The sequence below is a fragment of the Equus caballus genome, chromosome 5, assembly GCF_041296265.1.
Source record: "Equus caballus isolate H_3958 breed thoroughbred chromosome 5, TB-T2T, whole genome shotgun sequence".
Taxonomy (NCBI): Eukaryota; Metazoa; Chordata; class Mammalia; order Perissodactyla; family Equidae; genus Equus; species Equus caballus.
Window position 1 is genome coordinate 96,170,285 of NC_091688.1, and position 12,072 is coordinate 96,182,356.

Consider the following 12,072-nt stretch of genomic DNA (forward strand, 5'->3'; position numbering starts at 1 on the left):
TATTTTGTTTCCCTGTACCTGTTCCCTTGAGTCTCTGGGCACTATTACTTTTACAGTTTCAGGGCGCCCCTGGGGACAGAGCAACTTGGCTGCTCATGACCATTCCAGAGCCCTGAAGTAAAAAGGGAAAAAAGGTCACGCTTAGCTTTGCAAAGGAGTGTGGTTTGCCTAGATTGCCCAGGGGCAGGTGAGTTAGACTTGCCAGGGTTACCAAGTTGCTTCAGGAGGAGGATCTGGTCCCTGTATGAGCATCTGTAGATCGAGAAGGAGGGCGGGCGGGTGCCCAGGTCGGCCTTAGCAACTTGCCTGAGGTCGAGAAGTCCAGTGAGGGACATTTTCTCCAGCCCACGACCCTCCTCTGGCAGGGAACAGGAGAATGCGCGGAGCCGGGCAGGGCGGCCTGGCCGGGCGTCGAGTCTGGCCTGGAGCTGCGGCATTCGAGGGGGGCGGGGGGTTCCCAGCTCAGGAAGCCAGGACAGCAGTCACACAGCGGCCAAGAGAGGCGCTCAGCAGCTTCTCCATCCTCCTCCCACGGCGCCGATGCCCACACCCACGGGCGCCCCGCCCCTCGGCCTTATAGAGGGGCCCGGCACCTCGGCGCGCTCGGAGCTAGAGGCTTCCCGGAGCCGACGGCGCGGCTGCCGGCGAGGCCCGAAAGCCCAGGGCCGCCGCGGCCGCGGCCGGAGCGGCGAAGCGAGGCGGCGGCTGCGCCCCGCACCATGGAGGGCAGCCCAGCCCCAGCCGCAGCCCCAGCCCGGGTCGCCACCGACCTGCGCCGCCGCCCGCGCCCCGTCTGCCAGCTCCCGCTGCTGCTCCCCGGGCGCCGTCCCCTCCTCACCTGGAAGCCAACATGAAGGAGACCCGGGGCCACGGGAGCGCCCCTTTCTGCACCCATCTCAACCACTCCTACCCGGGCATGTGGGCGCCCGAGGGCTCCGCCGAGGCGCAGGACAACCTCACGCGCCCCCCGGGGCCCGGAGAGGATTGCAGCTCCGTGTCCGTCGTCTTCCCCATCACCATGATGATCACCGGCTTCGTGGGCAACGCACTGGCCATGCTGCTCGTGTCGCGGAGCTACCGGCGCCGGGAGAGCAAGCGCAAAAAGTCGTTCCTGCTGTGCATCGGCTGGCTCGCGCTCACCGACCTGGTCGGGCAGCTGCTCACCAGCCCAGTGGTCATCGTCGTGTACCTGTCCCAGCAGCGCTGGGAGCACCTCGACCCGTCGGGGAGGCTGTGCACCTTCTTCGGGCTGACCATGACTGTCTTTGGGCTCTCCTCGCTCTTCATCGCCAGCGCCATGGCCGTCGAGCGGGCGCTGGCCATCCGGGCGCCGCACTGGTACGCGAGCCACATGAAGACGCGCGCCACCCGCGCCGTGCTGCTCGGCGTGTGGCTGGCCGTGCTCGCCTTCGCCCTGCTGCCCGTGCTGGGCGTGGGTCAGTACACCGTCCAGTGGCCCGGGACGTGGTGCTTCATTAGCACTGGGGGCGGGGGCAACGGGACTAGTTATCCACACAACTGGGGCAACCTTTTCTTTGCCTCCACCTTTGCCTTCCTGGGGCTTTCGGCGCTGGCGGTCACCTTCGCCTGCAACCTGGCCACCATTAAGGCCCTGGTGTCCCGCTGCAGAGCCAAGGCCACGGCGTCGCAATCCAGCGCCCAGTGGGGCCGGATCACGACCGAGACGGCCATCCAGCTCATGGGGATCATGTGCGTGCTGTCTGTCTGCTGGTCGCCACTGCTGGTAGGTAGTTCCAGGGTTGGGAGGTGGGGGCGGGCGTGCGCGCTGGCGGGCGACGGAGACTTCTCCAGGGAGCAGCACCTGCAGGAGTACGTTTGCAACCACAGAGCATTGAGGAGGCCTCTCTGCCCACGGTATCTTGGTTGCGGCTTCAGAGTTGAGCTCTTCGCTCGCTGAAGCGCCTTCCAAGTGCCAGGCATCGCGTTAGGCTCTGGTTATGCGCGCGTGGAGACCACAGGGCGGCTCACATTCTAACTGGAGAGTAAGAGGATTCCCAGGCATCATCTCAGTGCTTGTGCAGAGAGAGGGGTTTCTCCTAGGTGCACTGGAAACAGAAGGGCGACGACAACTGTAGCCTGGTGCTGTGGGCTTTCTCCTTATTTCAAATACTCTAGCACGTCGAAGCGATTTGCAGTCTGCAGGAGTACTCTGCCTGCGAGCGACCGCAGACACGCACAGCCCTCTTGCAGCCTCGGAGCCCCTGCGCGCTCCCCCAGCGCAACCCGCGCGAGCGTTCCTTGCAGGCTCGCTCTGGACTGGAGGCGGGAGAGTGAAGACGATCTGGCGGCTCAGCCAGCCTCAGCCCTTTAGAACGGTGCTGTACCACCGCAAGGAAGCGCTTGAATGACAGTCAGTCAGTGGGCCCCCGGGCCTGCTAACACCCTCCGGCCAGCCTTTGCTGGCCTTTGTGGGAACCGCGCGGGGCTGGGGCAAGGCCAATGCTGGAATAGGAGTTACAGGTTTCTGTTTTTCCCAGCTCCTCACAGGGCGCGCAGCGGGGGAGCAAGTGACGTTTCCACTTGCTCCTTGTCTAACGCCGGCTCTTATATCGCACTTTAGAGGTTTTCCTCTGTGCTACTTTTAGCTAGAGATTTCTGTGGGTAAGTGCTGCGTACTAATTCCTAATGAATGGAAGCTTCTTTAGGCCCCAAGCAGCCTGGCCTATTAGGAGATGTCGCAGAAAGAGCAACCTGGTCCTTGCGGCAGAGTTATAACAGACTATATATTGGACCTGGAAATTTATTAGGCAGTTGTGAAAAACTGAAACCCATGGGCACAGTTTTCAGAACCCACCCAAGTAGATTTTTCTTTTTAAATTGTGTAAATACACATAACATAAAATTTACCATTTAACCATTTTTTAAGTGCACAGTTCAGTGGTGTTAAGGACGTCGACGTTGTGTAACTATAGTTTTAAATCCCTTGCATTTAAAAATAGAACTGTAGTTTCTTTTTCCCTCCGGCCCTCCCTGCTTTGGAAAGCAGATGTGCCAGAATACCTGTGTTTAACGGGGGTAATATATTTAGAGCGCAAGTCTTGGCTCCAAGTCAGTGACCTGTGGTGACAAGGAGAGTTCTGTTGGGACCTAACTGCCCACAAGTCGTGGTATGGTCACAGTTCTGCGTTCCAGGAGCTGGAACTCAGGCTGAGGTCGTCACAGTGGCTTATCAAAACCAGCACTAATTTTAGACATTGTTACTTCTGTGGCTGAGGAATGGGGTGTGTAGGTGGCGGAACAGAAGGGAAAAAGAGTTCTAAATAATGAACACTTTACTAAAGTGTGATCATTAACATAACTTGAAAGGCAAACAGAATATCTGAATTTTTCACAACTGTCATGTGAGTCCCACGTCTCTGAGTTTACTCTATCACATTCTTTATGCCCTAGGAAAAATGTAATTAAGCTATATAAATAAAATGCTGACTCATGCAGTTAACCAGGCTTATAGTTGTTGCTTTTTTTTTTTAAAGCAGAAGAGAATGTATCTAGTCTGTTTTTATTTCAAAACTTTGATCCCAGTACCATGAGCATGGTGGCCTTAGGAAGAATTTAGATCCATTCTGAACTGTAACCTGGGATAGCCAAACTCACTCTTTTAAGAGAGACTATATTTGGAACTAGTCTTATTTCATTTCAATTAATAGCTGCATTCAAAAAATATTTGTTTACAGCACTTTATCAGATACTTTATTGATTCAGTTCTCATAAAAACATTAAATAAGATAAATTCAACGTGTGATCATATATCAGAGGAGAAATTCATGGTTTCCATGGTACTTTTTAAACTAAAGAAATTGGTTCCACCTTCTGTTTTGTGCACCGAGATGAAATCTCCAAATATCTTCAGAATGATCTGCAGGACAAAGTTGGCAATATTTCAAAGGAAAGAAATTGGCAAATCTGCTTTCTTAATAGGTTAGGGAATTGTAAGAATGAAAACACTAGAATTTAGTTAATAGAGTTTTCGGTGTATTAATGTTCACGTGAGAGAGTGTTTTTTCTACTCTTTTTCTAACTATGGGTAAAATGTAGATTCCCTGGTAGCTTTGCTTGAGTTGGGCATAGGATACTAATCTGATCTAATTACCTGGAGTATCTCTTGTCTTGGAAGACTGTCATGACTATAATAATATCCAGTTGTTACCGCTGGAAAACCTAGAGATGCGACACGGTAGTAAGAAAAAGTGCATTGTTACAAGTTCCCACTATGTGAACACTGACATCGAGGTCTGTCTGTGGTGCGAACACAAGCTATTTTTACTTTTCATTTTCCCCAGAAACTCTACAAAATACAATACAAGATGTGAAGTTAAGTGAGAACACAGGGAAATGAGGTCACTTTGCGAGATGAACTACAATTCTTATTCACTGTTTGCATGAGGCATCAAATTCTCTTGGAATCAGCCAGCTGACTCAGCAGTGCAATCTGTTGGACTTTTATTATTTTTATTTTATTTTTTATGAACTACATTCACCAAATAGTCCAGCTATTTGACATGATAGCCAAGTTTCCAGAAGCAGGAGTAACCTTAGGGTGTTGTGCCGAGGAAGCCATGAGTATGTTTTGTACTTTCGTAAACCTGGTGCTCCCCAAACAGGTAGAATATGGCTAACTCTGCGGCCACCTTAAAAGTAGTAACTGTAACGCTGAGTGTCAACATGTGAAAAGTGAGGGATGAGGAAAAGTTTCTCATCTACAACATTGGAACGGGATAAAAGCAGCCTTAGAAACTTTTGCCTTTAGTCTTGAATCAGCCAAGTCCCTGCTCAATATCCACAAATGCAAACAGAGATGCTTCAGTTCGAGAAGATATTTCACAATGTGGATGTGATTTGTTTTTTAATTTAAGGAATCACTGATGTATTTTGACAAATGAAATTTGCCTTAAATATACTACATATGATAGATTATTTTACAGAAGTAATGCTTTTTTATGCTTTTTTACAGTATAAAAAAGTATTATTCAATTGCTAATCTTCTCTGCCTATGAATTTCTGCCCTATGAAAATGTTTAAACATGTGAATTAGCATTATAGGAAAAATCTTCTGCAATTTGTTTTCATAAGAATTGAAATTATTCAGAATTTTTACTTTCTTTTCAGTTTACTGTAATATATTTTAGGCACTGTGGAAGGGATATTAAGTAGACATTAAAAACTGGCTAAAGAGTTATAATCTGTTCAGAGAAGCAGAATTTCCATATTTGTGAGTGAAACAATGAGAGAACAATACGAGATAGGATGCATAATTAATGCCTTTGGCTCTCAGAAAAAAGTTCATCGGGATTTGCCAGAGTAGGCTTCTGGGAGGAGGTGGGATGGTGCACTTGACCTCACAGCTGAGGTGCAGTGTGCCCGGGATCCCAGCCCGATGAGAAGAGAATGCGCACACTGGGACCATGGGGAGACTGTTTGGAAAAGGCTCAGTGGGCCAGACTGAGATGGTTAGGATGGAGGCAGGACGAGGTGTGCGTTCTTTTGCCAGTAGGAGTAGAACCTCTATTTCAGGTTTTTGAATAGAGGAAGAGAGTTTTAAAAAGATTGTCAGGGCTGTAGTGTGTGGATAAATTTGGGCCAGAAAATGGGAAAGTAAGATCGGTTATAACTTGCTTTTGTAGGTCAGTTAGAGCCTTAGGGTGGAGACAGTAGGAAGAGGTGAGTCAGAGAAGGAAAGGTAAGAGAAACGCTATGAGAAATGGTCGATTTAAGGAGTGATTGATTCAGCAAACATTTCTTATACATCTACTGTGTTCAATTGACTGTAGTGAGTATTTTCACATACCTTACCTCATTTAACTGCACCCTGTAAGATTGCCACTATTTTCTACATCATTCAGATGAAGAATTCGAGTACAAAGAATACTAGAACCAGATTTCTAATTCAGGAACTCTGACTCTGAGTTTATTTTCAGTTTGTTTGTTTAGTGTAAATAGAGGCCAGGAATTCTGGTCCCAACGGTGGCCCTGGGCAAGTTGTATATCCTCTCTTCTGTAAAGTGCAGAGGTAGGACCAGTAGATACCTAAGGTCTTTTTCCATTTATGTTATTCTCAGCTTCTCTTATTTGGGAGAATTATGGTTCAATGAACTAGAAAGGGAAATTTGGAAAGGAGACTGTAGGTCAATTGTTTCTTTGTGACAATGGGGGCCCCCGAGTGACTGGGGCTTTTAGACACAGCACATATGGTGATGGCGGATTATCTAAATGATATATCCAGAAACCGGTATAACTTGAAGATTAATGAGATAGATCAGGGCTAAAAAAGTTTGCAGGTTTTTAAATTTTGAGTTTATCAGAAAGAGCCAAGAGTTAAACAGTTCTTAAGCCATCATATTTGAAGGAAATCAGACGGTCTAGAGTTGTAGCATAATTGTGACTCAGTGGCCTTTCTCTTTTGAAAAAGCTGTAAAGGTCAATAACTCGATTATGAAAATTTCCACGGATTCAGTTTTCTGGGAATAACCCTCAGGAATAAGTGCCACAGGTATATGTAATTGACAGTGGTTAGTCCGGGGTGCTGCAGATGGCAGTGAGGGGTCCTGGGTGCTGTGCTTCAGTTTTCAGTTCTGGCCTTGCATTACAGAGAAGCAGGAGGGGAGTCCTCCCTAAAACTCTTCCCCTTTGCGTAGCATTTTTATAATCCACCAGCATTCCACATTGATCTTCTTCACGCCTCGAAACTCTAAGATCTACAAACATAGCACGGCAAATTCCGACTCCCCCAATTCCTTATCATAGAGGTAAGTAGGAAGTTTGAATTTCAACTCATGCCATGCTCCTCGAGGATTATTAAATAACCTCTCATGTTCCCCTTTTCTCTAGAAAATTCCAACCTTCATAGATTAAAGAGGGTACCAAAGAAGGAGCCTAATATTTCGTGGGGTTCCGCTTACATCTTGTCCCCTAAGTGAATGTCAACATTTTACAATAGATATAGTAATTCATTCTTATCCAGAAAGGACAGTTGGACAGCGTGTGAGGTCTTTAATGAGAGGGACACACACATGTACACACACACACACACACAGAAGTAACACTAGGGAGAGGAAATTCTCTGTCACTCTGCTCTCTTTGCTCAGAACACTTCTCTCTCCATTTTCCCTCTTGTCACTCCAGCCCTCAGTCGTTCAACAATGGCTGCTGAGCAGTCACCCTTCTTGGATTGGCCCAGGTCTCAAGTTAGAAGTCACTTTGTCAGAGAAGCCTTCCTTGCTCCTCTCAAGGCTTGATGGGTGCTCCCGCCCTTTGGTCCCACAGCACCTACCTTGTATTTCCCTGTCGTAGTCTGAGTCACATTTCGTTGGACCCATTGGCTAATTGACCTCCTGAAGGCAGGTACAGTATCTGTCTTGTGCATTGTTTTGTTCCCTAGGAACCATCATAATTGCCTGCTGTACAAGGTACACCCAATACATGCTTATTGATTGAATATCTGAGCACCCAAATCAAACGACAGTGGCTGGTCCCAGTTACAGAGCAATTAACTGTGTAACCTTAGATGATCCACCTGATATCTTTATGAATTATTTTCTTTTCTTCTATCAAATAGGAATAAAAGCACCTACCCAGCCCATTTCTCAGGATTTTAGTGAAAACAAAGATAAGCGTATGTGAGAATAGTTCAGAATATTCTTTCAATGTTAGGAATACTAATCTTGAAGTTTACTAATGATGAAGTTTAATAACGAAGTTTACAAGTTTACTAATATTGAAGTTTACTAGATAATAACGTTGACTTCTTGGGTTCAGATAGACCTTTCCCCCTAGGGAACTAGAACAAAGAGACAAGTGATGTTTCACAGCTTGATTAGTTATAGTTCACTGTTAAAAAATGTGGTGGAGAATGTAACTTTTCAGAAAAACATAAAATAATGGTAAACCACGTGTGCATAAATTTTTACAAGGTGGTGTAATTCACCCCTCCTCCCCTCCCCCTGCCACCATGTCTCTTCTGCGTTCTCTAGGCTCTGGCATCTTTCCCCCCTCACAGCTGCTAGTTAACTCTCTAAATGAAAAACATGCTGGATCCTGTCTCTCCTTTCCCTTAAACCTGGAGGGGTAACCACTACCTCGTGTTCTGAAGACCTCTGCCACAAGTCTAGACTGTGTCCCCTGTCTTTCCAGTCAGGGACTTCTTCCTGCCGTGCTTGGTGTGCTCTGCCCTGTCCTTGCGTGAATGTTTAAGTCAAGCTAATTGTGCATCTTGTTGTTGTCCTGGCTCAGGTCATTCCACAGACTTCTTAAGGGTAGACCCGTGCCTCAGTTGTCCTCATCTCTCCACGGGCGATCAGCAAGAAACTCCACCACTGACTCACAGCCCAGAACTGGGTTTACATGAGCCTTAGATCAGACCACAGCATGAGAATCACAGAGTTGTAAACTGCCTCCCAGTTTGACCAGCTCCTGACAAGGCATTAATATTATTTGCAGTCTACAAATAGCACAAAGTGTAATTGTCCCATCCAGTGGCCCTCCTGGACGTTCTGTTGGGCAACATTCAGAGGGAGGACATTTCAGTGGCTGATCTTGGCTCTAACTCAAAGTCTCTATATTATTTTATCAGTACTATTGTTTACATTAGGCATTTGAAGGACCATTAATCTAAAAGTGAAAGACAGTGGCAGAGATTGGAGAGGAGGCTTGATTTTTCACACCTTAATTCTGTTACAAAGAAAGAAAGAAAGTAGCTACTAATTTAGGTAAGAGTCGTGTAATGTAGGTATAAGATAAATCCTACACCAAATAGCACTACTATATAAAAAAAGTCTTGGTGATACAAAATGAAAGGTCAAGATCGAGCTGGAAGCCTATTTATTTTAAGCAATTATTGATTTTTAAAAAAATCAAGTGTAATTTTAAAAATACACTCTTCACTAATCCTTTGATATTTCCTAAAAATAGAATTCATCTTTTCATCCCTCGTTCTGAATACTTAATGTGTCATTTTCTATGGTTGAGAATATGCTGCTGTTGGTGTGATTCATGAAAATCTGGAAAAAGAAGTATGTTGTTAGTGTTGAAAATGCTAAAAAAGTTTGTAAAAGATAAGATGCGTTGTGGGGGATTCACCAGACAGTACAGTGGAATGTTCACTGTCGTCTCGATACATGAAACTTCCCTGATAACAGCCCGCTACCAACGGCCGCGGCAGGTCAGGCAGAGCCCACACATCCGCATTTGCCTCAACAGCCCCAGGCACGAGGGCTGTCAGCGATGAAGTAAGCCCTGACTATGGGCACTCCTGTCTGTCCCATGAGAGGAACAGGGGAACGTGACTGAGGAAGCAGTGACAGCCACAGAGAGGGTTATGCACTGGAGCAAGAGACCCGGGGATCGGCTTGGGTTTTCCACCACGAGATAGAAGTCACTTTATCTTTTTGGGTTTCCCTTTCCTCATCAGTAAGATAAAACAACTATCAACTGTGGGGCATGCCCATGGCTGAATGGTTAAGGTTCTGCATGCTCTGCTTCAGTGGTCCAGGTTCACGGGCTGGGATCTTGGGCACGGACCTACTCCACTCATCAGCCATGCTATGGTGGCATCCCACATACAAAACAGATGTAGACTGGCACAGATGTTAGCTCAGGGCGAATCTTCCTCAAGCAAAAAAACGTGGAAGATTGGCAATGGATGTTAGCTCAGGGTGAATCTTCCTCAGCAAAAAAAAAATCCTATCAACTCTAACATTCCTTTCACTTCTGACTTCCTGTGGCTTGAAATAGGTAAAATTGTCCCTGTTGGACATACTATATTAGATATGTGGGGAAAACACCCACAGACTTTTTAGGAAGAAGCATAGAAATGTGTGCAAAAGGACTACGTAGATCATATCTTCTTTTATACAATCATGCTATAAATATTTATGGAGTGCTCGCTGTGTGCCTGCCACTCTGCTCACCCTGGTGACAGAGTGGTGACCAGGGCTGACTCACATGGTCATACATGTTGAGCAGTTCCGTCACTCTAGGGGGCACTGTTCACGTTCTGTTCTATGTGAGTGACACAGCGTTGCTGAGCAGTGTGCAGTCTGTGCTAGACTTGGTGGCCCTAACAGTAAGCTGAATAGACCTGCTCTCTTCTCTCATGAAGGTTTCAATCTACTAAGATCGACAGACAGTGAATAAACACTCCCATAAACAAACGGCACCAGCCTGATGGGTCATTAGTGTGGTTGCTCTCATTGCCACATGGTGCCACTGCTGCGGATCAGCCTTGTCTAAGCAGCAGGGTGGTACTGGTCCACTGCTGCTCTGAGGCCCTGATGGAGCATGTCCCTGTCCAGGCTGTAGTGGTCTGTGCTTGGGCGCCATCATTAGAGAGCACATTAGTTCATAACTCTGGCCATAAAGCTCAGCAGTAATTCCCCGAGCACAAGCACTGTGCCACAGTGTATGGACCCAGAGGGGACTGGCCTTAGGCCACTTGTCCGGAACCAGCCCTCCCTCTTGGGTCCCCAGGCTCTAGGTTGTACTCAGCTCACCTCCTGACAAGCTTGCCTTTTCCTTCCAATGGATTTTCTTTTAAAACTTCCCATGTCTTTTCCCTCTATTGATGTAGCCAAAGTCACTCTGCTCCATGTTTCTTGGTTTCAAGACTTGGAAGAAAAGGTTAGGCTTCTTGGCCTCTCTTTTTCCTGAAAGCATGATGGCCTGCTTCTTCCCAAGTGCCCAGCAGCATATACCAGGGCGATGTGAGCCTTTGCACCACACATTTCCACTATGTAAACCTCCTCATTCTACGTTGACCAAAGTAAAGGATGCTTACTTCTGTAGCATCTGTTCCGTTGTGACTTGTTCTGCTCCCCTAAAAGAGAAGTGGGGTCAGCTTCTGGCATCCCCTTACCTACATCACTAGTACAATGGGCGTCTTATGAAGGCAAGAAAGAGGTTGTTTTGAGAGGGTGTCAAAGAGGACCCCCTCTTGATGCCTTGGTGTGGTGGGGGGTGGTTAAGGAGGACCTTGCTGAGAAAGTGTCATTAATGATGAATCTTAAAAGATGCTACTTTGAGGAAGAAAGAGCAGCATGTGAAGGCATCAATGTAGGAAAGAGCTGGAAGCATTAGAGGAACAATGTATGGATTAGAGTGAGTGAAAGCAGAGTGTCTTCAAGGTGAGGCCAGGGAGGGAGGCAGGGCCAAACCATGTGGAAACTTGTGTTTGTGGGGAGTTTATATTTTTATCTTAAGTACGACGGAAAGCAACTAAAAGCTTTGGGTGAGGGAGTGACTCGATCCACTTTCTGTATTAAGAAGATCACTCAGATTCCTTATGAATTAGAGAAGCAGAGCCTCGGAGTCCTTGAGTACTGAGGGCAGGTGGAGATGTTAATAAGGAAAAGCTTTTTCCTTAAGTTTTGCTTTAAAAGAAGGGAGTTTGGAATTGGTGGGGGGAGGGAGTCTGTGCAGAAGCTCGGAAGAAAAACTTGAGCCAGGTGTGCTGGGAATGGTAAGCAAATCTGGTTTTGTTGAAGTACTTTTGAGAATGTCAAGAAATATGTGAGTCAAATAGGAATTGAAGGGTGAGGGAGGGAGGAGCGTGTTGCTAGATTGCGTTGAAGATTCGAATAGGAATTTGCGTTTCATCTTGGGCAAGTCGTATTGCTTTTCTACACTTCTGTTCTGAATTTGGACAATAATTTTTTCACATTATGAAATCTCTTCATTCATAAAGATCATTTAGTGAAACAACCCATCTAATGTTTAATCTCTTTCTAGAATATTCTTGGTGACATTGTCCAAGCTTTTGTTTGAGCACCTTTACTTATAGGAAATTTGTTGCTTTTCAAGGAACACAAAGAATTTTCTTAGAGTCAAATCTTGTGCCGGGCTCTTTCTCACAAATAATTTTCTTTATTTCTTACAACAACCCTGTGAGATAGGCATTATTTTCTCCAATTATAAATAATGATGAAACTAAAGCTGAAAGAGCTTGAGAATTCATTTGACGTAACAGAGCTGGTGTGCGGTCAAGCTGGGGTTCCAAGCCATGGCTCCTCAGAGTAGCCTAATCCACGTTTTTTCTTTCTAGCAGAAAAATGGTGTTTCCCT

The 12,072-nt window shown here is 46.4% G+C and overlaps 1 protein-coding gene across 8 annotated transcripts in view; it reads left to right on the forward strand.

Annotated features, from left to right (window-relative positions):
* The first annotated feature begins 486 nt into the window (after positions 1 to 486).
* The window catches only part of PTGER3 (prostaglandin E receptor 3), a 244,471-nt gene continuing 232,885 nt past the window's right edge, over positions 487 to 12,072 (forward strand). For 6 of the 8 annotated variants that reach the window (XM_070267493.1, XM_023641854.2, XM_001499286.7 and 3 more), the window contains exon 1: positions 577 to 1,744. In XM_070267493.1, coding sequence (XP_070123594.1) covers positions 851 to 1,744 — 894 coding nt within the window. In that variant the 5' untranslated portion in view covers positions 577 to 850. Of the gene's footprint in view, positions 1,745 to 12,072 lie in introns of all 8 variants that reach the window. The other 2 variants (XM_023641853.2, XM_005610497.4) reach the window with 2 other exon arrangements.